Below are 26061 nucleotides of genomic sequence, written 5' to 3'. Positions count from 1 at the left end.
TGAAACATGGGTGTGGATGGAGCAAATGGAGCTCTGGGGTCAGGGGCACACTTAGGGTGGGGGCTGAAAAACCTGGTCCCAGGATGATGCACTAGCAGCTCCTTATAAGTGAGGACTAGCAGCATCTCATCCCCTGGGGGGTGGGCCATCATCACCAGTGGTGACGGCCACTGGTTACCTTAGTCACAAAAGTTGCTGGTGTCCTCTGTGGAACAGGCTGCTGGGGTCTATGCCAGTGAAGACCACAGGGTCCTCTGCTATGAAAACCACAGTAAGTCTGTCATAGGGGGTCTTGAGTGGCAGGGGCTGCTGGAGTCCTCCATGGAGCAGGCCATTGGGCACTGTGATGGCACCTGCCATGGGCTGATACCAAGACCTGTACTTCTATGTTCCTTGCTGTTTCTGCTACGTTAATCCTTCCAGTGATCCTTTCTGTGTGAGTATTCCATTTTTCCCTCCATAGGTTCTTAATTGGACTTAATTGAGCCCTCCCAGGACTATTTTTATTTGCAAGTAGCTAACTGTTGTTTTTGGGGGGTGACAAAGGCAGATATTTTCTACTTTCCCTTCTTTACCATGCCACTAATCTTTTCTTTTTTTTTTAAATATGGGTGTTAAAACAATACATTTCCCTCTAAGCACTTCCTTTATTGCATCCCATGAGTTTTGGTATATGATGTCTTCATTTGGATTTATCTGAAAGCATTTTCATATTTTCTTTTAATTTCTTCCATGACCATTATCTATTTATGATCATGTTGCTTCATTTCCACATATTTGTGAGTTTCCCAAATTTTCTTCTACTATTTATTCCTAATTTCATTAAATCATGTTTGGAAAACATACTTTGTATTATTTATACCCTTTCAAGTTTATTGGTGTTTATTTCATGGTCTGCATATAGTCCATCCCAGACAGTGTTCTATTTCTTTTTTTTTTTTTTTTTTTGCACCTCGAGGTGCCCCTGCAGTTTTTTTTAATTTTTAAAAATTTTATTTATTTATTCATAAGAGATGCAGAGAGAGAGAGGCAGAGACACAGGCAGAGGGAGAAGCAGGCTCCCTGTGGGGAGCCCAATGTGGGACTTAATCCCAGGATCCCAGGATCATGACCTGAGCTGAAGGCAAACGCTCAACCACTGAGCCACCTGGATGCCCCAGACAGTGTTCTGTATGCAGTTGAGAAGAGTGTCTGTACCTGCATGGAGGGTGGTATCTGCAGGTACCTGTTAGGTCCACTTGGCTTCGAGTGTTGCTCGCATTTTCTATTGTTGATCTTCCAACTGGTCATCCCAGCTATTACTGTAAGTGGGTTATTAATGTTACAACTGTTATCTTTGAGTGTCTCTTTCTCCTTCCATTTCTGCCAGTTTTGGTTTGTGTATTTTGGCGCTCTATTATTAGGTCCATATGTGCTTATAATTGTTATCTTTCCCTAATGGATTATAGATCCTAAATTCATAGGTTTCAGAATTAATGGAACCTTCCGCCAGATTGTGGCATGGACCCATGATTTTTGCATTCTATTCTGTGTGTATGCACGCACATGTGGCTGTGAGCACGCCTGCATGCATGTGTGTAGATGATTAAGTGATGAATTAAGAGAGGCTCTTTCTGTGGACCACAAGCCAAACAATCATTTCTTCAAGTTGGAGGTGTCATTTTTAGTTTTTAAAATGGGAAAAAAGTGATTCCGTTCATAGATCTGTATAATTAATTATGTCAGATTGTTTTTATTTGCAACATGGGTGAGGAATTGCAAAGGAAACAAAACTTTAAGGATGTTGAACAAAATATTTTATTCTATCAGCCACTGTGGGGATCTAGTTAAATAATGACTCCTATTTTAGAATGCACAGGAAATTTTCCCTTTTCTATTATTCAAACCGTTTGGAATTATTTGGCAACAGCCATAATAAAAAATCTTTGCAGTAAAGGCATCATTGTACATTTGTCAAAGTGATGGCATTTTTCAGAGTGTTGGAATCAAATTAGTGTTAATGTTCCTAATAGGGACAACAGTAGGGGATCCATTTTGGGACACTCTTCGGGATCAACTCCTGGGCAAGCCATCTGAAGAAATCAAACAGTGTCAGAAACCAAAACCAATCCTTCTTCACACTGGAGAGGTAATGCATTTTGACTATCATGGTAAAATTAGTATTTTATTTTAAGACTTACGAATTGTCAGAGACAAATGATAGATCTTTGTTGACATGGGAGTTCTTATTCAAATATTCTCACATCAAAGTTTTAATATTAAAAATATGTATGGGGTGACTGGGTGACAGATACTGAGGGAGGCACTTGATGGGATGAGCACTGGATGTTATTCTATATGTTGGCAAATTGAACACCAATAAAAAATAAATTTATAAAAAAATAAAAATATGTATGTTAAGGATCTAACTCTAAGGAATAAAGGGTATGATTATTAAATGTTTGACTTAGAATTTATGATAAATAACTGGAACAATGTAAGCAATAGAAAAGGAAGGATTCAATCAACATCTGTCTTATTCAGGATTCACTTATGCTGACTCCAGGACAGGAGTTCACATACAATTCTCTGCAGAAACAAACATCCTCGGGTCATATAAAAAGGGACATGTTCATGTCTTAATTTTCTCAGAACTCAGACAGCATGATTAACTAAAGCAATATTCCTTTAATACTCCTTTGGACCATGGATTTTCACGTTCTTAAAGTCAAAAGGTCATACCAGAATTATTGATGAAGAAAAAATTTTTCAGTAGAGTTTTTTCCCCCCTAATATTCAATTAAAATTCTTTAGGAAGAAGAAAGAGAGGAAAGGAAGGAGTAAAAGGAAAGCCTCTATACTAATCTGACTATGCAAAGGATAGATTGTCTTGGAGAAAACTTGGAAAGTAAGACACGACTTGGTAACTGCAAATTTAAAGTGCTATGAGAGTGAAAAGAGAAATCATTCACTTAAGCTGTTCCAAATGTAGACTCACTTGTCCATCTTGCTAAGGATAGTCACCACAGTGCACCCAGAGAACCCTTGGTTACCTGTTACATGTTATCATTCCATGATGCCAGAGCCACCAAAAACTTCACTGATGAGAAAATAAGTCTGGGTTAAGGGGGCACTGGCATCTGAGATCCTTATGTTATGACCAGATAGAATATTTACTACCTCATTCTCTAGAAAGGAAATCTGGGCTAGTAAGATTGAGCACCCAAACCAGCTGGAAACATTATAAATTCTTTAATTAAGGAACTTCTGTGAACATCATCTGTCTCTTGTAGAAAGAACAATACCCCTAACACAGTTTTCATGTTTTGGGTTCTTAGTTGACAAAACCTCACCCCTGGCACCCCGATATTGTTGATGTTCAGATGATCACGATTGGGTCCTTGGCCATCACTGCCATCCCTGGGGAGTTTACGTAAGCTCTTCTCTGCTATTTCGTAGTTAAATATGTATTCATTGTGTATGTGTTTCTGCTGGAGTCACTTCTTATCATGGGCAACAATTCTGAACTGATAATAATCCTTGGTATCTCACCATGCCATTCTGGCAACAGTGACAAATATTCCAACCCTCTTTGGGTGGGCCTCCGAAGAGTCCATCTTTCCAGGTGTATTGCCAGTGAGGAAATTATAGCAAATACAAACATTTGAAAAAGTTATTCCAAATGTAAATGATGTTGGGCATTATTATGTCAGTAGAGAGTCTTGAAGTGGTATCAAAATACAGGTACTTGAAGCAGTTGAAGTGTTAGAAGCAGGAATGATGATCTGGAATCTCCTTATGCAGTCTTCCCTATCTGAGTAAGTAGTATCTTTCCAGTTGCTCAGGCTGGGAAACCTTGGAGCCATCCCTGAATTCTTTCTTTTTTTTCAATTTCCCCACTTTCAGTCTTCTCACAAATTCTACACATTCCACCCAACACTTTCTATCACTCCCTCCCCGGTCTAAGCCTCCATAATTTGTCCCCTAGATTACCTCAGTAACCTCCTGTCTCACCTGTTTGCTTTTTCCCTACTCTTCTGTAGTCTTTTCTCAACACAAACAGCCAGAGGAATCCCTTTAAAACCTAAGTCAAATCACGTCAGGGCTCAGAACCCTCCAATGGCTTTCCATCTCACTCCAGGTAAATTCTTAAACAGTTACAACATCCTACACGGCCCTGGGAGAGACTTTTCCTTGGCAACTTCTCCGATCTGATTTCCTACCTCTCTCCCCCTTATTCGCCCCTGCTTTAGACACCTTGGCTTCTTTGCATTTCCCAGATCAGCAAGCATGTGCCTGTCTCAGAGCTTATCAACTTATGGTTCCTTCTGCCTGAAATGGTTACCCTCCTTTTATCCCCCGACCGACTCTTATTCCTTCAATTCTCCACTCAGATGTCTAACAGAGATGCCCCTCCTGCTGATGCTATATGACTCTGTGTCACTGCCGCCACCACCACCATATTCCCGCATCATCACAAGGACAACCACCATCACCTTTTATCTGTACACTGCACCCCACACTCTCCACAATGCGTTTCTTGATCATTATTTCTTTTATTTGTTTCTTGACCATTGTCACTCCCTGGAATGTAAGCTTCCTACTATTGAACCCTTAGCACTGAGAAGTGGGCCTCATCGGTAGTCGATATTGTGCTTTATTGAAGGATTTAACGAAGGAACGAAATGATAAATTCTTCATAGGCAGGAGCAGTGCACTCTCTACTTGCCTCAGCTCTTAATAACATCGAACACAGACAGTATGTTCTTGTTGAATCAATGAATGGAAAGTGATTGTAGTCTTTGCCAGTGATATTCATTGATTCTCTTTCCTTCCATCAAGTTGTTTTGAGTTTAGGGTTTATTTTCAAGATAGGATGCTTAGGGACAAAAAAGCTCAACTTTTGCTTTGCGTTGCCATAGAGCTCCTACATACTTGTCTATATTGTGTTATGAGCCAGGATCACATTTGTCTTTCACTATGAGTTTTTCTGTATTCTTTTCATACATTCTGAGTAGGGAAACACTTAGATAATTCTGTTTTCTTGACTCAGGACCATGTCTGGACGAAGACTTCGCGAGGCAGTTCAAGCAGTAAGTTAAAAATGAAAGAAAATGCCTATTTATGTTTCATGAAGAGAAAAGAATACCCTATTCCTATGATCTGATATCTTTTAAGTTAATCTTTGTGGAGATGACTAGAGTTTTACACTTCTTGAAAGAAATATCTAGAGGTAAATATGAAATATTAGTGGTATAAGAAGAAGCTTAAAAATTATAAGGAAACTATAAACAGGTTTAAATGATTTATTGCTATTTATATACTAATAATTTAAAAATTAATAATGGTTTTATGGGTTAAATAACAAATTACCCTAAGTACTTTAATATCATGGAGTCCTGTCTAAATAAGACCTAACACATGTTAGGAATTCTGGATTTTATCTACATTTACAATTTTCTTTATATTCAGGAAGCATTGCAAATGGTTCTAGAATGACATAATCAACAGAGGTCTTATTACTTGGAGCTGGAAATAACCATTATGGTTAGTTAATATCCTCCCATTATGCTTTTTAGGAAGTGGATAAAATATCTGTATTTTAGTAATAAGATTCTACATCTGCAAATGTAAGCACTAAGATGTTCATCGATCCATTGACTTGCCCAACTGTAGTGCAGTTATGGCTCTAACTTTTCCTCAAGGACTTGTCAGTACTTCTGCGTTCCCAGGAGCATTGATCACTGGGAATGACGTTAAGAGAGACATCCTATGCCACTGATTCACATCTATGATCGTGTGTTAAGTATAACTGGGCCAATAACACCCATTACGATGAAGAGTAATTTTATTGAGCTCTATCTTTCCCCCACTAGGAATTTGCAACGTATGGGATGCAGAATATGACCGTCGTTATTTCGGGTCTGTGCAACGTGTATACACATTACATTACCACCTTTGAAGAATACCAGGTAAAATAAAAATTCTCGTCATTTAAATTAACTATACCATTTTCAAGACTGTTGCATTAAATGCAGGTTTTCCTTCTAGACGTCCTTAGCGGTGTTTTTGAGAGATGCCTTTGTTTTGGGACGGAGGAGAGAATAAGACAGAGGTCGCATTTGGGAGTTCTAGGTTTACCCTTTCCAAATTTGAGTCAAAATTCTGGTCTCTGTGACTTCTACTTTTTCTGAACTAAATTATTTTGTCAGGGATACTGGTAATAAGCCTGAGTGGTGGCATGCTACCTCTGTAACCCTGCCCATAGTGCTTCTGGAGCCTGAAGTTTTTGTAGAACCTGGGAATATTGTCTCATTGATAGCTACTATTAATTGAATGCACTAGATAGGCACCTTGACAATGTTATCTTAAGTCATCTTCACAACAGCTCTGGAGTAGGGTTTTTTTTATATGTATGACAAAGATTAAGAAACACAGTCTCAGAGAATTGAGGGGAGGTAATGTTTCTTTGTTTGCAAATAGCACAGAAAGTAGCTCAAGTACTTTTTAATGGTAGTTAAAACCATGGAAACAATCTAGGTTCCCACCATTTCTATTTGCTAACCTATCTGCTGGTGTATCTTGGCGGTCCACAGGGAGGCATTCAGCCTGCCTCTTGACAAATGGCCAGTGATGCCAGGAGTGGAGGCTGCCCTGCTGCCCTCTGTTGACTTTCCTGAAAGTCTCTGCTTTCCAGGAAATCCTATTGAATAAAGGTTCTTAATTGGGGTAAACTTGGATGGGACTAATTTTCATTAATCTATTTTTTCATTTCTCTTTAACTCTTGATTTAGAATTTCCTTCAGTTAGGAGTACAGATAACAAACGACAATATTAGCAGTACCTCTGACTTTGTCACAATAGGAACCCCAGATACTTTTTATATTACAGAGAGGGATTGCAGATTTGGAAGTAACTTCACTCTCATAGCTATTTTAAAATCACAGTAGTTATTAGATCGGCTATCAGATCTTGTTACTCAACAAAGAAGCACAAGCATTACTTGTTTAATAAAGAAAAACAAATATTATCCTATCACAAAATGGTTTATTATTGTTTGATTAAATATATTTCAGTCTAGGGGCACCTGGGTGGTTTAGTCGGTTAAGTGCCTGCCTTTGGCTCAGGTCATGATCTTGGGGTCCTGGGATCAAATCCCACATGGGGCTCCCTGCTCAGCGGGGAGTCTGCTTCTCCCTTTCCCGCTGCCCCCTCCACCCCTCACCATGCTTTCTCTCATTCTCTCTCTCTTGCTCGCTCTCTCTCACAAGTAAATAAGTAAAATCTTTAAAAAAAGAGTCCAGGGCACAAATAAGTTTAGGAACCCCTACAGCCTCTCTCAGGGACATACTCCTGCAAGAGTTAATATTAATTAATCTATTCACTAATTCATTCAACAGAAACGTGTTGAGACAGATACTGTACTAGCCATGATCTGCACATAACAATAAGTAAAAATCTGTCCCTACCCTCAAGACTATTGGGATTTATGGTCTAGTGAAAGGCAGAGAAGAGCATGTAATCACATTTCTGTAAAAGGGATGCACAAGGTGATATGAAAACAAATAGAAAGTGTAGTAGTCTATATTGGGTGTTTGAGGTTAGAGGCTGGCAGATTTTCTGGAAGATGTAACATCTGTCTGAGTTCTTGAGAATGAATAGAGCTAGTCAGGGAAATATAAAGTGAGGGCCGTGTCCCATATTGAGGAAACTACACATGCAAAGGTCTGGGGGTGCTGAGTTAGTACCTTTGAAGGGCCATAATTAGTTGAGGGTAGTGAGACAGGGGACTAGTTGATGGGGAGGTTTTAGTTGATGGAGCATCTTTTTATGCTATACTACAGAGCTTTAACTCAACAAGGAAAGTTTTGGAAAACTGCAGTAGAATTCTAAAGAAGGAGTGTTATGATCAAGTTTTGATTTAGAAAGGTCACTAGGATGACATTGTAGAAAAATACATTGGAAGGACAAGTGTGGGGACAGAGCACTGATTAGGAAGTTGTAGTTATGACCTGGGTGAGAACCAAGAGTTTGGCCACAGTAAGATCAGGAGAGATAGAGGAAAATGAAAGAATTCAAGAGATGCCAAGTAATGGTAGTTCAGAGACTTCCAGGATATAGGATGGGGGAGAGGGAGGAGTCCAAGATGGCAGAAGGGTGGTATCCACTGGAATGAAGAATGTTGCAGGGCAAGCGGGTGTATTTGGAGTGATGAGCTCCACTTTAGTTTTGATGAGTCTGAGGTTCCTGTAGAACAACCAGAGGCTTGTAGTTCAGCTACAGGAGATGTATCTGGTTCTATTTTATAGCTGTATGGTGGTTAAATGTCCTTCTCCAGGCAGTATCATCACCACCCAATTTCTCCAGGAGTTACTGAGACTCATTTTCCCTCATTTTTTCCTCCTGCTATGCTCCTTGAAGGCAAACATTTAAATTGCAAGTGCTTAAAATAGTCTTATGCTTAGGAGCTATTTACCTCTTTCAGATTAGATGGACTGATAGTCCAAGTGGCATGAACCGAGAAAACCCACTGCCTTTATCAAGTAATTGATGGTAGCCATTGACGTTCACTGGTAAATGGAAATGCCCACCACCTCTTGTCATAGTTAATCTTGAATTATGCCAGTTTGAATTATGTGAGATGTCCAACATCACCCCTCCCCTAAGATGCACCAAATGGATGGAGATATGCAGAACAGTGTAACACTCAGCCCTGTTTCTCCTGCAGGTTCAGCGGTACGAGGCAGCATCTACAATTTATGGACCACACACTCTGTCTGCTTACATCCAGCTCTTCAGAGCCCTTGCTAAGGCCATTGCTACGGTAATCAAAACTCATATGCATGTGTGTCTCAGGGTGGGGAGATGCAGAGGGATGCAAAAGAAAACCGTAGCTTCAAATGTCCAGTTTCTTTCAAAATCTTTATATTTAAAAAGTTTGTAGTCATGAAGTATTTCTAAGAAACGAAACTGATAGTAAATTCAGATACAGTTAACATCATTTGGTAGGGACAGCTTTGTTCACATACATGATTTCATATTATCCTCATAATCGGATCCCCGTGTGAAATGTGAAAGTATCATTTCCCCCCATTTTTCAGATGAGAAAATTGGTTTGAAGATGTAAGTCATCACACTTACTATAACTATAGCTGAGGGTTGAACCAGTGTTCTTCAGTCCTGGCCAGAGTCTCTGCAATCACTTCATGAGTTGAGCCGGTCATTCCTTGTGAGGTGCCCATTGCCCATATGGTAGCATCTCTGAAATGATTGCATCTTTCAATCAGAATAATTTTATGATTATGATTAGTAGCAGGTTTTTACTTTCTTGGTGGCTCAAAAATAATAGCAGTTGTTAGAATCACTAGAGGCTTAGAGGTGATGAAGTACAACCTTGGAACGCGTACACATTGCATCAACTTAGAATACATACAGCTTAGTAAGTTGTCTTAAAAGAACTCCACTGTGGACCTCTTCCTTTTGGCATACAGTTATTAATGAAGCTGACTCTGGCGTCAGATTATGGGCCAATAGGCAAGATAAAGGGCTTAAAATCATAAACAAATCTTTATATAACACCATAGAGGCCCCAGTAAAGGCTGGGACACAATTATGGCAAGGACAACAGAGCCCTTTCAGAGAAAAAGCTTGATTGTATTGGGTTGAAACAAATAATACAGCTGCTTCGGTAGGTCAACACAGTTGAATATTGGCAGTTCCATATGTCTCTACCTAATTGCTGACCATATGAAGTTTCACTACAAGATGTCTACTTAGGACATATTTTAATTGCCTGATTATTGTTTTATAGCATTCTTCTCAATTTTAGGTCTGGTCCTTTATTTTTCAAAGTAGAGCTGCTTTAATTTTCATCCTAAAAGCTATAACTAGTTATAGAATATTCAGATTATATGGAAAAGTGTAAACCTATAACCCATCCCGAGAGATAGCAACTGTTTTTACTAGCATTATGCCTCTACATCTACCGTTCCTCCCATGGAAAGAGAGCCTTCAAATTTTATAGTGATACTTAGGGAGAAAGTGTGATTCATTTTGTGGAAATTTGTGTCACAGTCAGTTTTATGTCTGTATCTAAGATTAGCGAAGTGATCTCGAAAAAAACTACTGAGTATCTCCCAGCGTATGTTCCCATTTGTGAAGGGGGAATGCCAGGAAATAGATGTTATGGCTGCTGAAAAAGATTAAATTATTAAAGTGAGGGTTAGTGTACATTATGAAGGACTATTTAAAATTTGAGATTAGCCATTGTGATGATGCTATTATAAGTGACAAATGTGGAAAACATAGATTAAACCAGTCAAGGCACATGCCGATCTTAAGTTAAAAGTGTATTTATTATATTATTATATTTTTTAATTAGCGTAGAGAAGGACTTAGGGAGAAAAAAAAATTCTGGATAAGAAAGGCCCAACATTTTTTAAAAATTAAAAGAGTAATCACAGCGTCATGATACAGAGGCTTACCTTGTATTAGGCTTCTATCCAAAGTCAGACAGTTGAAAAACGGCTGTCCCGGAATCTAAACTTGTATAGTGTTTACACTCTGATTGCTGGACTACGTGGTCTGGGGGAGTGAAAGTGTTGTCTATGACCCAAATTTTCCTCTAGTGACAAAAATTTAAATTGTACATCTAGACTCACATTTTAGCAAAGTTCCCCCACATTTTGTTAAAGCTGTTAGGTCTTGGAGAGAGGATGTGAGTGTGTGTGGATGTGTCCTTTAATGAAGGCATTTCTGGAAGGCGGGAGCTTGGGGAAAGGGGCTTTGACTCTACATTCTGTGCTTCCTAAGCCAATGCTCTCTGTTCTAGGACACAGTAGCCAACCTGAGCAGAGGTCCAGAGCCTCCATTTTTCAAACAACTGATAGCCTCACTAATTCCAAATATTGTGGATAGAGCGCCAATAGGCAAAACTTTTGGGGATGTTCTGCAGCCTGCGAAACCTACATACAGAGTGGTAAGGCACACAAAGAGATCTTGAAATCCTCCAGAAGCCTGTGTCTGGGGTTGAGGGAAAGATACTGTCTAATGTCAACACCTGCTTCTAATAATGCTGTAGACCAGCTGTTAGCAACGATAATTTTGACAACTGTTCTTAGCTCTGCAGAGCCTCTGCAAACATCAGAATGGGGAAATATTTATTTTTCAGGTGGTTGTGATGTAAAATCAAATCTCTAAAATCCAAATTCTTCTTTTCTTCTTAAATGGATGGTCATGGAACCCTTTGCTAAAGCTCAAAAAAGTCTCTTAAACCAAGGACAGGAAAAACACGTAGAAATTAAGTAGGACTTATACTATCGCTATTTTATATTGGTCTCGTGTCCCACAACATTGCTAAATCATTTATTAGTCCCAGTAGATTTTAGGTGGGGGATGTGGATTCCTTAGAGATTTCTACATATAAGTATCATGTCATTTGTGAATAAAAGCAAGCTCACTTATTTCTTTTTGGATTTCTTTTCTGGAGGCCTTTGATTTTTTTTTCCTTATTGTGCTGGCTGGAATCTCCAATACCCTGTTGAAGACCCACTGTAAGACTGGGCGTCCTTATCTCATTTCTAATCTTAGGAGGAAGAGTATTAATCAATCTTAAATGTGATATTTTCTTAAATATCAATTTCTTGATATCTTTCTTAAATATCAATCTTAAATATGGTATTTTCTCTAGGATTTTTGTAGATGCCTTTTATCAAGTTGAGAGAGTTCTCTTGTATGCCACTATTTTTTTTTTTTTTTTGATGAAGAATGGGTGTTGGATTTGCTTCAAATGCTTTCATGTCTACTGAGGTGATTATGTAGGATTTTGTCTCTGATTCTGGTAATATAGTGTATGGCATCAGTTGATTTTCAGATGTTAAATAAATACCCTTTTGTGATAGCAAAGCATCTTTTTTAAATCTGTTGTTGTACTTGGTTTGTTAATATTTTCCTGAAATTTTATACTCAAATCCATGAAGCAAATTTGTAGTCTTCTCTTCACGTGTTGTCTCCATTGCCTTTGATGTCAGGGAGAATGGGTTAGCAAATGTTTCCTCCTGTATTTTCTGTAAGTGCATGGAAAATACTGATATTATTTCTTCTTTAAATATTCAATCAGTTTTATTAGAAAAGCCACATGGACCTTGGCTTTTCTTTATAACAGAATCTTTACTTACTACTCCAGTTTCTTTACTTATTATAAGCCTGTTAAATTTTTTTTTTTGAGTCAATTATGTGTCTCTCTCAGCACTTAGTTTGTCTTGAGGAATCTGCATCTTTCTAAAAATTGACATCTTCCTGGGAATTTGCCTCTTTCATGTAAGGTGTCTAATTTGGGTAAAGTTTATGATATGTTATTACAATCCCTTTAATTTCTGTAGAGTCAATAAAGATGGCCCTTCTTTCTTCCTGATCTTGACCATCTTTGTCTTCAGAGAGCTAGGTTTTAGCTTCACTGATTTTATCTATTGTTTTTCTGTTTCAATTTCATGGATTTTTGCCCTGGTGTGTTATATTCTTCCTTCTGACTGTTTAGATTTTATTTTGCTCTTTTCATTTCTTAAGATGGAAGCTCAGGGTTTTTTTTTTTTATGTTTTAGTGTACCATTTTTATTTCTCTGTTGATTTTTTTTACTATATATATATTTGATTATTTTCCTAGTAGCTGCTTTATGGACTTGAAAAGGAAAAAGAATTCTGATTTTCCTCTCCACACTATCCACTCTCAGGACTTCTGACCGCAGGTGTGTGGACATGTTCCCCACACCAAGCAATTCTCTGCAGACATCTTGGTGAATTCATCTGCAGAACTTGGTGTTCTATCATTCAATTCAATTCTGACACTATTTACTTGGGTTTGGCATCTACCTCACAGGTTAAGGGCTCACTCCCACAAGACTGTACCCCTCCACCTCCACTTCGTCACACACTTCAGATACCAATGGTGAATCTAAGTTGTCACCTCTGCTTCTGACTGATTGGCTACAAATTGAAGATTCCCATGAGCCACTCCCCAGGTTAAATAACTTGCTGGAACAGGCTCACAGAACTCAGAAAAACAGTTCACTTACTAGGTTATCAGTTTATTATACGTGAATATAGCTCAGGAACAGCCCAATGAGGAGAAGGAGAGGGCAGGGTATGGGGGAAGGAGCCAAGGCTCCATGACCTCTCCGGGAAGACCACCGCCCCAGCATCGCCATGTATTCACCAATCTAGAAGCTCTCTGAACCCCAGACTTTAGGGACTTTTATGGAGGCCTCATGACATAGGCATGGTTGATTAAACCATTGGCTGTTGATGATTAACTCAACCCCCAGTCCCTTTCCGCTCCCTGGAGATCAGGGAGTGGGACTTGATCATTCTAACTCTCTAATCACAAGGTCAATTCCCCAACTAGCCCTCACCCTGCTGTTACTCAGAAACCCTCAGCCACTGGTCATCTCATTAACATACAAAAAGACACACCACTTAGGGGATTCTAGGGGTTTTAGGAGCTCCGTGCCAGGATGTGGGGACTGAGACTACAAATAAATATCTTATTATGTCATAGGGATATAATATGCATCGCAACTAATTGCACCCTACTTCAATAAAATACTAACAATTCCAAAAAATATAAAAAGATTGCTCCAATATATCTATTTTTCCTTTCCCACACTTTGTGATATAAATATATATAAATGCAGTAATACAGTATTATAACTATTGTCTTATATAAGCTTACACCTTTTAAAAATTTTCTTTAAATTTATTTTTTAGCTTACACCTTTAAAATAGTTTAAGAGAAGATATGGAAAAGTATGTTTATAGAATATTTTAAATTCAGTCCATATATTTACTTTTCTGGTGCTCTTTATTGTTTCTTAGGAATTAGAACTATTTTTACCATCTAGCATCATTCCCTTTCAGCACGAAGAACTTCCTTTAGTATTTTTGTAGGACAGCTCTGCTAACAAATTCTCTCAGGTTTTATTTAGCTGGAATGGCTTTATTTTCCTTTCTCTCTAAAGAATAGTTTTGTTGCATTCTTGGTTGAGAAATGTTTTTCTTTTATCACTTTGAGTGTGTTATCCTGTTGCCACTGTTCTTCTCTGACTCTCTAAAGAGAAGCCAGTTGCTAATCTTATTGGAGTTTCCCTGTAAGCAATGAACCATTTTTCTCTTACGGCTTCCAAGATTTTCTATTTGTCTCTGCCTGCCCCCAGTTTGCTACAACGTATCTAAATGCAAAGTGTTCTGTGATTATCCTGCTTGGGATTTATTGAGTTCCTTCCATTGGCAAGGTAACGTTGATCAAGTTTGGAAAATTTTCATCCATTCTTTCTTCAAATAGATTTTTCGTATATTTCTCTCTTTCCTTGAATTTTGGGACTTCTGGGACTTCTGGTTTGTGAATGTTGGTATATTTGACGCCCTGTTTGTTTCTGAGGTTCTAGCGATTTTCTTCACTTTTTTTCTGTCCATTCTTCAGATATAATAATTCATATTGATAAAATTCTAGTTCACTTACCCTTTCTTCTGTCTTCTCATATTTGCTATTAAACCCTTCTAGTGAATTTCTCATATAAGTTGTGATGTTTGGCTCTAGAATACCCAACCTGTTTTTTAAAATTACTTCTCTTCACTGAGGTTCTCTCAGTGATTTTAAGTAATTATCATCAGACTTTTCTTTAATTCTTTACAAATGACTTGTACTAGTTCTTAGAATATCTTTATACCAGCTGCTTTGAAGTCTGTGTCTGTTAAATACAACATCTGGGGACCCAGAAAGGCAGATTTGATTGGGCTTTTTTTCCCTTAATATGAGTGATATTTTCAGGTATGGATATCCCATAATATTTTGTTGTTGTTGAATACTGGATGTGTTTTGACATTGTCCCAATTCTTGATTCTAGCCTCATCTCCCCACCCTGGAGTTGTTTCCATTTGTTTGTTTGCTTGTTGAAAACTAGACTGGACAAAATTGTAAAGTCTGTCTCCCTTGCAGTGTGTGGCTACTGGGTCTGCTCAGTGTTTTTATTCTTGATTTTACTTTTAAATCTGGCTCTCAAGGGGTTGCCCTGTGATTACATAACTGAATGTTCAGCCACATATTGATCCCAGTATGTGCTTAAATGCTTCAGGGAGTAAGGGTTTCACTCTCTGCGATAGGTTCTTTTCCTGGCTTCAAGTGGTTCTCTTACTCACATGCAGAGTTGAGAGGAATCTCCTACAATCTCCAGAGTTCTCTTTCTGTGTGTGTGTAGCTCTCCTCTCTCTGGTATGTTCTTCTCTGTTACTCTACCTTGTGAACATAAGACTATTTGGCCGTCATGGACTTCCACATCTCTTCCTTAACTTAGCTTGACTGCCTGGCTTTGCTTGAGCTCTGCCTCCTTGTGCTGTGAACCACACCCTCTCCGGGCATTGGGCTGGGGCAATTGCAGGGCTCATTTTGGCTGTTTCCTATCAGTCTAGGATCATTGTTTTCATTGATTGATTGTTCTCACTGCTCTGCTGTCTATAAAACCATGGTTTAATGCATATTTGTTCAGCTCTTTTATTTGTTTCAGGTGGGAAGGTAGATACACACCCTGTCATTCCACTTTGTGCAAATGTCAGTGCCAGTATAAGTCATTCGTGGAAAGCTTTGACTGTTTTTATTTGAATCCATCCATTTCCTGATTGTGCGTTGGAGGGAAGTATGAGACAGTATCAAAGACTAAAAAAAGCCATTTTTTAAAAAAAATTTACTTATTTATGATAGTCACAGAGAGAGAGAGAGAGAGAGAGAGAGAGAGGCAGAGACACAGGCAGAGGGAGAAGCAGGCTCCATGCACCAGGAGCCCGACGTGGGATTCGATCCTGGGTCTCCAGGATCATACCCTGGGCCAAAGGCAGGCACCAAACCGCTGCGCCACCCAGGGATCCCAAAAAAAGCCATTTTAATGCACTGTCTTCATCGATACCTGAATGTACTGAAAGCAAACTCATTGGCAAAAAAATCCTTGAGTAACTTCTCAGCCAAAAATTCCTTTGTCCATTGTGGCAAGGATATGTTCTCTAGTATTCTCAGAAGATAACTCACTTGATTAGATGGGATAGAATCCATACAGGTGCCCAGAATCCTAGAACATTTCATAAATCATGGCCCAAATATGAGCATAGCAAAGATTACTTTTACTTAAAACTCATCAAATGAGTTTCTATTTTAAGGGAGAAGTTGCTGAAGTGACGTTCGTAGGCGCTAACCCGAAGAATTCAGCAGAAAACCAGGTAAGAATCAATGATTCTTTTTATAGATTTTAAATCCACCTTTTAGTTTTTATTTGAATATCCTCATAGAGGTTAACAACATGATGATAAAATGTCCCAACTTGCTTTTCATCTTATTTTTTAGGTGTGGGGAAACTTTCAGTAGGAAGAGTAATGTGGAATTCAGTCTGGGGGGAAATAAGGCATAGGAAACCTTTAACTGGGTCTGCTTAGGATCACATATTGCACAAAGCATAGAGAGCTACACTGTCTCTTGAGAAGATACAAATTTGAATATAATCCCACTTATGTATCCCAATTTAGAAACTTGACTAAATTTGGTAAAATAATTAAAGGGCCACGAATGAAGTATATCTTTGGTTCCTTCCTACTCCCATTTTGGTTTCTCTCTTCCTCCAGCACCATAGCATCTGGTCCTGCCCCCAGTGTTGCAGACTGATCATGGACCCCTAGGGGATGCTCCTGGCTCAGAGCCCTGGCCCATGTACTTTGCTTTATCTTGCACTTGCCATTTCCTAACTCTTTATTGCTGCCACTAATTGGGTATTTATTAATCTTGAGAAATAACACAAGGAATACATGTTCATGTGTAAACAGATAATATAGAAGTGCTTAAAATAGAACATAAAAGTACCTCTCTTTCCATAAACCTTCCTAGAGGTAATAATTGTTCACAGTTTGTTATATATCATTTCATACGTTATTGTATTGATCAAATATAAAGTATACATATGTAATGGAGCTATTAATGAAACGAATTAATTTTACTCCTCTGTAACTCCTTTAGAATGTTCTTATAACTGGGGCAACTGGGTGGCTCAGTCAGTTAAGCATTCGACTCTTGATTTCTCTTAGGTCATGATCTCAGGGTCATGAGATCGAGCCCCACATTGGGCTCCGCACTTGATGTGGAGCCTGCTTAAGATTCTCTGTCTCTCCCTCCCCCTCTGTAATCCCTCACTCTCTCTCTCTCTCTCTAAAAAAAGAGAGAGACAGAGAATGTCCTTACAACTACACAAGCAATAGGTAGACATATTCCAGTTGTAAAAATTAAAATAATAAAGAAATGAGTAGAAGCAAAAGAGAGTAAGTATACAAAAGTGATTTCAAAGTCAGATTTTTTAGTATGGCCGAGGATGTATTCACTCTATCCCTCAGCCATTCTTCCCAGAGACCATAGTTACTTACAACTCCAGACACCTTTCTCCCAAATGAACCTTCCATTTCTGTTCGTTGAAATATCATTCTGGCTGTGATAACGATGGTGGCGATATGACATTGTCAGACATGACACTGGGGAAAAATGTTCCACTGCCTTGGAAAGTCCACATGCACCTGTTTAATTTCTCTAGGCAGTCAAACTATACCATAATATTGCATGTTTGTAGCATTGTTTTCTGAAGGTATCAACGTGTTATAGCAAAACTGCAGGATTAGATGTCCTTTGATATCCTTTGGGTGGAGAAATATCGTCATCATTGCTGCCTTGGAAAAGCAGGAGAACAAAATGCTTAAAGCACTGTAACAAGAATAGAATTGATTTGTAAGAGTGCCCAGGGACTTGGCATACAAAAATTTCCACTACCTCTTATTATTAGTAATCCTCAGCACTATTTATTGAAGGTTTACCCTTTGCAGGCAGCAGGTGAAGTGCTTTACATACATTATTACATCAATCTCATTTAATCCTCACTGCTATCCGTTGGCTTATATATTATAGTCTTCATTTTACAGATGAGGAAACTGAAGCTTAGAAAGACTAAGTAACTTGTATTAATTAATTGTGTATCACGTAGAGATTAGGATTGAGAGGCGGGAAAGGATAGTCACATAATTCACATATGCACTGGTCTAGACTTGTTATCTGGTCTACACTTTAGACCTGTGTGCAAGGGCTCACTCAGTCTCCTCCTCCATATATAACCTCCCCAGTGTCATTCTGCCCTGAGTGGCCAGAAACTGTTCTCTTTACAAGTCACCATCATAATGAAAGCTTTATTGAATATAACCTATCGGTTGAGTAGTTAGAGTTTTAAATAATCCCATGGCCCACTGGAAGTAAGTGATCTGAAGCAAAGTTTTATTTGAACACCTCTAAGTGACAGGTATAAAGGGCTGTAATGGATAAAAGTGAATTAGACACAAATCTTGCCTTTAAGGGCCCACAGTCCAAAGATTTCTGAGGGAAATTGAGATTTATGACCTCTGTGTCTTTTAATTTGTTATATTATTCAAATCTTTGGTTTATTTGACATGTAATTCTTGGTCTCAACTGAATTATTATAGCAATTTTCCAATGGGAAAAATAAAACCTGTTTTTGATGTGCTTTCTAGGAATCCATTATGACAATATATAGGGATTGCTTTTAGCACCCCAGGACAGGGAAGATTTACGCATCCTTGTCAATTCTTTCACTTGGGAGGTATATTTACTAATAATTCATTTACCCAGGGAAGGAAAGATGAAGAAACTCTCCTGTTTTCTCTCCTAAGTCTTGAGGTGACTAGAGAAAGTCTTGGAATATAGATCAATAAACATGTCATGAAAGTTTTGACTTATGCCTTTTTAAAAATCTCAAATTTTATTCTATCTCTTCTCTGCCCTCATTTGCAAAATTTGCTATCAGCTCTAAAATTATGATCATTGAGTTTTCTAAAATAAAAATAAAAATAAAAAAAGGTCATGGTGTGCCTAGATAAATTAACATTCTGAAGACATTGCCAGAATGTAAAGAGAAGTGCCTAGGCATTTGGATGAAATTCTAATACATTTTCAACAAGACATTGGCAGGTTAGCCTGCAGTCCACAAGGGATGTATTTACAGACAAGTTCCTTCTAGGACTGGGCAAGGGGTCTCATCAGTTATATTAATTGCATTTCAGACCCATCGGACCTTCCTCACTGTCGAGAAATACGAGGCCACATCAGCAACATGGCAGATAGTGCATAATGACGCCTCCTGGGAGACTCGGTGAGCATGTCTGTTGGATGTTTTGTCTTTCAAGCCTTGACAACAGTTGGTTAGTAATGCAGGGAAGACAAATGGGAAGCCTGGCTCAATGCATGATATTAATGATATCAAGTTCCCAAGGAGCCTTCTGGCCATATTTAGTTGATTTATTAGACTTCATTTTGATTCTGTTTTTCTGCAGAACAGTGTGGTGTGTGCTTCTGGAAGATTAGGTGCTAATGAGGTTACAGCCTCCATTTTTGTAAACATCTGTTAGTTGTTTGTTTTTTTTCCACAGCCACAGACATTACCCCTAAAGGCTGGCTAGTCAGTCTTCCTGCAAACTGGCTGAAAGGCACACTGGGGTGGAGGTGTTGCTATGACTCTACAGAGCCTGACATTCTTTCTGGGAAAAACACGAGTCTATACGCAAAGTGCACTGAATGTGTATAGGGGGTCAATGATTCTTCACTGGAGTCACTGAAAGATGGCTGGAGTGCTATCTCTTCCTGACTCAAGGAAGGAAGGCAGGAATTTGCCGATGGAGATCCCTCAGAGAGGCATATCTCTGTGCCTTTTGTTACCAAGTACCTGAGCTGAATACAGATTTTAAAGTTTTGAAAATGTGTCCGAAGTAAGAAAAACTTTCTGCTCCCTAGTTTATATATTTCACACTCCATGACAAATGGGCAAAATTTTTGGCAATTTGTGTCTAATTCAGATTGCCTTCAATTACGTGATGGGTTCTGTGTTGGTTTGCTTCCCGTGGTTAACTGAAAATCAAAGTTTGACCATGCTGTGGCCCCTTTGATAGTCACACATAAATAAGGGTGTACATTTTCCTCTAATCTTTAGGACATAGGTCATTTTTAAACAAATAATAAATATATATTTATTATTAAAATAGGCATAGGTCATTTTTAAACAAATAATAAATATATATTTATTATTAAAATAGGCATAGGTCATTTTTAAACAAATAATAAATATATATTTATTATTAAAATAAGATTCTACAGATAATTTAAAAAGAGGGATGATTTTTTTTTAAAGCCCCAAATCAGAATAGCAGTAAACACTGAGGACATGGATAGACCTCGGTCTGGCTCACCACCAGCAGCATTGTCACCTCTGTCATGAGATCACTGGGCCCATCATTGAAAAACACAGCATGTTGAGAACACTGTCTCTGCCCAGAGCAGTCACTCTCTACACAAGTGGGGACATCAGTCAGTTAGCCAGTCGTATCTTACTTCCCCAGCAGAGTATCTGACCTCCTTGGTGGCGGTCTGCAAGGACCCACGTGACCTGACTCCATCTGTTTCTGTAAGCTCAACCACTGTGCCACTGGGCACTAGGCCCTGATCCTACCAGCCTGCATTCTGTTCCTCCGCTACACCACGGGTTTTCCTGCTGGAGCCACTTTGCATCTCTGTTCCTCTTTCCTGGAATGTCTTTCCTCTGAGCATGTGTGGGTTCAGGTGAACAGCACCTCCTTAGAGATACCTCTGCCTTACTTTGTTCATTTCACTTTACACTTTTAAGATCACTTGCTGATTTACCTGTTTATTGCCTGTCTTCCCCCCTTGTCCTTGGGGTGGGGGAGAGCATAAGCTTTGGGCCATGTCTGTCTTGCTCAGCACTGTATCCTCACACCTCTAGAATAGAGTCTGGCACATGCACTCATTAAGTATATATTTTTAACAAATGAATCTTGATGGGAATAGAGCTGTCAGTTGACACAGAGGATGATAAGGGTGGAAGGAATGCTCTAGCAGAGCAGGGGACATCCTGTATTCTGAGTATCAGGTGAGGAAGGCTTCCCGGGATGGATAGTGTCTGGGTAGTTAGAAAGATAGAACGAGTGAAACTATTTCTACAAATGGCTATTTCTCCTTCTTCTTCTTCTTCTTCTTCTTCTTCTTCTTCTTCTTCTTCTTCTTTCTTCTTCTCCTTCTTCTCCTTCTTCTCCTTCTTCTCCTCCTTCTCCTCCTTCTCCTCCTTCTTCTCCTTCTTCTCCTTCTTCTTCTTCTTCTTCTTCTTCTTCTTCTTCTTCTTCTTCTTCTTCCTTTTTCAAATGGCTATTTCTTAAAGGTTCTCTTCTAGAAAGTAAGTTCCTGTCCCTGTTTTGTTCATTGCTGTATTCTCGCTATTGAGGATAGCACCTTGCTTATGGTGGGGACTCCCTGAATATTCATATAGTGAATAATCACACATTCTTCTAATCACACGTATTTAAGAGTAAAATCTGATTGGTTTGTCTGTTTCCTCCCAACAGTTTCTATTGGTACAAGGGATTGCTGGGTCACAGCAATGCAACGATACAATGGCATATTCCAGATACTGCCCAGCCTGGAATCTACAGAATAAGATACTTCGGACACAATCGGAAGCAAGACTTTCTCAAGCCAGCGGTCATACTTCCATTTGAAAGCACTTCCTCTGCCTTTGAAGTAGTAACTACTTAATGACAAACTGATAATTCATTTAAAGAGCAGCTATACTCTATAATTTATAAAAATGATTTCATATGAATGTAAATGATGATGGTGACCTCTTTGATTGTCCCTGTTTGGGGACAGATAGTTGACTGCAAATGGGACAGAAAGGTGTGTGTGTGTGTGTGTGTGTGTGTGTCCCGTTCATCTGGCACTAGCAGCTTTACACCTGGTGCTTCTAGAACCTAATGCATGAGTTCCCTCCAGGCCTTGCTGTTGTTTGAAGGAACAGTTCCCCTCAATATGAAGCCTCTGGAAAGTGAGTGAGAGTGGTTGAAGATGTGTGAACAATGGTAAAACTATTTATTTATAGAGTTATTGAATGTTAGTGCTGGGAAAGTTTAGAGATTGTGTACTTCGCTTCTTTATTTTGCCGATGGGAGCAATGAAGTTTCATGGATTTAAGATTAATGAAGGCTACGGGACCTTCCCCCGCTGCGTCACTTAAAAATATATTATATACACATTGACCATTAACATATCAGCCCAATTAGAGAAAATGACTGTGGAAATTAATATGCCAGCTTCTCTGTATTGAGCACAGCCTCTCAAAGCAACCACCGTGGAGGCTACGTGCGTGATCCAGAGCCGTTCACGCTGGTAAATTACTGCTGACATTGCCTTCGGAGGTCAATTACAAGAAAGTCAGACTTTTAATATTTTGATCAAGTCTTGTGTTTCCCTAAGTGCCCTTAACCCTCCGAATTGTGTTTCCTATTCCCAAGACTGATTCTGAGTGATTTTGACTATTTTCAATGATTGCATTCACTCCCAAAACACAAGCTTTGCCATTAGTGTAGATATTAAAATGAAAATGTTACTGGATTGGAAGGGGATCCTCAAAGAGCAAACTCTAAATTCACTTATCTGTTCTTTTATCGCTCACTTACTCGTGGACTCGTTCAATCACAGAATTTTTATCCAGACCTGTGTACCCAGCATCGTGCTAGCGCCTGGCCTTGATAATTACCGTGATCATATTTGGGATGAATGTGTAAGAATCAAAAGGGGACTATTTTGAAGGAGAAAATTCAGTATATAAATTCAGTATACTCAGTTCAGTATATAAACTCTAGAAGGCATTTAAAAGGCAGTAATCTTCAAGTTCTAGCTCACATATATAATCTGTGTCGGGTGCTCCCATATGGGGGGAAAGAGGCTCCAGATACTTTGGAAAAAGTTGTTTTCATAGTTATTTGGGGGCCTTATGAACTACCCTGCCCAATGTCTGGAAGAATGAGATATGGCAGTCGAACATTGATTGCCCAGAAGTACCAATTCCATTTAAAATGATCCAAGTTAATGAGGAGCTAGCTCCTAGGCTACCAAGTAAATTTCCAAAAACCAAGTCATGCTTTTCTTGTATGTATATAAAAGCATTAGCATTTTAGGGGGAAAAAATCAACCTTTATTTCAAAAACAAACTTGAAATCTTGAAAACGGTAATGATACTGAGCACAACAATACCAGCACTCATTTATGTGTGACTGAACATTCTTTATCACATTGGAATGGACCTGGAACACTTTTTGATGGACCAGGGTTCTGGTTCTGGGGAGTTAACTGCTGGAGAATTAGCTAAGCAGGATTCCAAAGAGTACTGATCATTTTTCCTAAGGACACAGTGTTTAATCTAACAATTCAGAGGCTTCAGAAGAGGAGAGAATTCTGAAAGTAGTTGGCCTTAAATTCTATTAGAACTGATGATAAGACTTTAAAAAGTATTTTGCATGATTCAAAAGAGTTTTTGATTTATTTTTCACTACCTCCATGCCCCCCACTGATGTTCTTCAGTGGGCCTGTGATTCCCTGTTGTTTACTTGCAACTGTGCCAAGCCAGACAAAGCATTGCCTTGGTGCTATCCTTCTGCACCAACCCTCTACCCACCAGTACTCCTGGCCCCAAATCACCCACAGAAGCATGTGTGCCCCCTCGCTGCTATCTCTTCCAACCCATGCAGTTCCATTTCTGCAGTTTGTATGACAATAAGGCCAGATCCTGCATGATAGAAACCATAGCTAGCCACTTATGCTTTAAGGAACACCAGAGGGAGGCAGATCTGACCTGTTAATATACAAACCTAGATCCAAGCTGTGTTTGGGGCTGCTGCTGGGAGTGGCTCATTGGAGCCAAACCATGTGGAGAAAGCTACTGAAATTGCAGGAGGATATGGGGGCAAGGAGTTTGGTTGGTGGGAGGACACTTCTGCAGAAGGTCTTGTGTTTCATGTCAAAGTGTCTGGTGTTCTGTTTGTTGTCCTCTGTCCACTCTGGTTTTAAGGATGCTGTGACTTCGTCAGAAAGTACTGAACGATCCCTCTGTATTTTTTCAATGAGTATTATGTAAAATTGCTAATACGAAATATAATATTTAATAAATTAGTGAGTACAATCGGGAATGTATGTTCTACTGAGAAGTGATATGGATGAATGAATGCTTGTTTTGCTTTTGAAGAGATGGAATGAATGGTACTGGATTCGTACTGGAATGACGTACTGGATGTACGTCAGGCTGGAAAGTGATATGAATGGCATCTGTAAGTGGCCACCCGAACACAAGGGATCCACTTCATCAGGTCCTTCCTGCCCTCTGAAGATTTATTCCTGCAAAATACATATGTTTGAACATTTTTTATTAATAGGGCAACTGAGAGTTTCCGAGGCAGGTAATAATTCATAAAATTATTTCATGAGCCAGGTATGATTATAGACGCCAAGAATGAATGTGTTTGTGAATATCCTTCTCTGATTTACCCTCTCATGCTTCTCCTCCAGTGTAGGCAAACACTGTCCTCTTCTAATGTGAGCACATGGATTTCATCTTTAGCCAAAATATTTCATCATTAGATGACCCTCTCGTGTCTTTAATTCTTCAAATAATGATCTTTGTCTCCTGGGTATCCTTATCCCACATGCTGGTTTACACTGGCTTGTGGAATATCATGTCTTATATGATGCCACAGAGGAAAGTTTGCGTGTTCCTTACATGACTAGTTGGAATGTGTTCAGCTGCAAGTAACAAAATATTCCTGATAAGCAGGGGTCCAAACACTAGAGACATTGACAGTCGCACATAGCCATTCATCTTAAGGTGACCAAGTCTGGTTTCCTACAACCATTCCACGACGTCACTGGCTTTTTTTCTTAACTTACTAACTTTAATTCTCAAGCTTGTTGCCTCAGTCTAGAGAGAGCCACCTCATGTCTTCCAGCAGCAAGAAGGAAGAGGAGAGTTCCCAGAATCCCTTTTTTGGAAGGTAAAAGATATGTAGTAGGATCCCAAGTAGAATTTCCCCTTGCATCGTGTCCACAGTTGGGTCACATAGCTTCAAGGGAATCTGAGAAAGAGAATATTTGGCATTTTCTGCCCCTAGAGGGGGAGGAAAGTTCTGATCAGCAAGGAAAAAGAGATGGTGCAGGTAGCTGCTCTGTGAGCGTGTCAGCAGACTCTTTGTGAACAGCCCTCCCAGTTACCATGATAGGCAAGCAACATGAAATGCATATCCTACTTAATAGCTTTTTGAAATAATTAGCACTTTTTCCATCTTAACAAATCTGTTTTAGGAAAGAGCACATCTTGGAACCTTGATGGCGACAGGACTTGCTCTCTACACTGCAAAACCTATGCATTCATTCAGCAAATTTATATGCAGCACCTATATTTTCTCTGGGCATTGTGCTAACCCCTAAGGGCACAGTCATGATCAAGACAGAGCAAGTTCTTGCCATCAAGGAACTTAGAGTTTTACTAGGAGAAGCAGACAGGTACACAGGTGATTCCGGACAGAGTGACCCATACTGCTGCCAGGCGGTTAGATATGGCACCTTATATGGTCTTGGGGATATTACAGGAGGTTTCCTGGAGAAAATAACATCTAAGCTGAGACCCAAAGGATATTAACTAGAAGAAAGGTAATGGTGGGGCAGCCCCCGTGGCCCAGTTGTTTAGTGCTGCCTTCAGCCCAGACGTGACCCTGGAGACCGGGGATCGAGTCCCACGTCGGGCTCCCTGCACGGAGCCTGTTTCTCCCTGTGCCTGTGTCTCTGCCTCTCTCTCATTACTCTAATGAATAAATAAATAAAATCTTTTTTTTTTAAAGAAAGATAATGGTGTGTGTGTGTTTGTGTGTGTGTGTGTGTGTTTACATGCATTGGTGCAGGATGACTACCTTTTTCAGGTAAGCGGAATATCAAATAGTTTACCAAGGCTGTAGTTATAGTACAGGGAGGAATGGTCAGAGATGTAGCACTGAGCTTCATCTTCATAAATAGCAATTTGGTGTTATAGTCATGGTAGCATTTTCCCCCTTAAGAACCTTCACTTATGGCATGAATGGGCTCGAATGTACTTTCCCTTTGCTAAACTAATAAGACAC

At 39.3% G+C, this 26061-nt stretch overlaps 1 protein-coding gene across 3 annotated transcripts in view; it reads left to right on the top strand.

The window, feature by feature from the left end:
* The window catches only part of ASAH2 (N-acylsphingosine amidohydrolase 2), a 97518-nt gene extending 73434 nt beyond the window's left edge, over positions 1-24084 (top strand). For all 3 annotated transcript variants that reach the window (XM_072723547.1, XM_072723546.1, XM_026014787.2), the window contains 9 exons: positions 2013-2128; positions 3318-3412; positions 5033-5072; positions 5856-5951; positions 8708-8803; positions 10811-10957; positions 16177-16236; positions 19120-19208; positions 21466-24084. In XM_072723547.1, coding sequence (XP_072579648.1) covers positions 2013-2128; positions 3318-3412; positions 5033-5072; positions 5856-5951; positions 8708-8803; positions 10811-10957; positions 16177-16236; positions 19120-19208; positions 21466-21655 — 929 coding nt within the window. In that variant the 3' untranslated portion in view covers positions 21656-24084. The remainder of the gene's footprint in view (positions 1-2012; positions 2129-3317; positions 3413-5032; positions 5073-5855; positions 5952-8707; positions 8804-10810; positions 10958-16176; positions 16237-19119; positions 19209-21465) is intronic.
* The last annotated feature ends 1977 nt before the right edge of the window (positions 24085-26061 follow it).

The sequence above is a fragment of the Vulpes vulpes genome, chromosome 10 (assembly GCF_048418805.1).
Source record: "Vulpes vulpes isolate BD-2025 chromosome 10, VulVul3, whole genome shotgun sequence".
NCBI lineage: Eukaryota > Metazoa > Chordata > Mammalia > Carnivora > Canidae > Vulpes > Vulpes vulpes.
The sequence above is the reverse complement of the archived record's forward strand: the minus strand, read 5'-3'. Positions and strand labels throughout refer to the sequence as shown.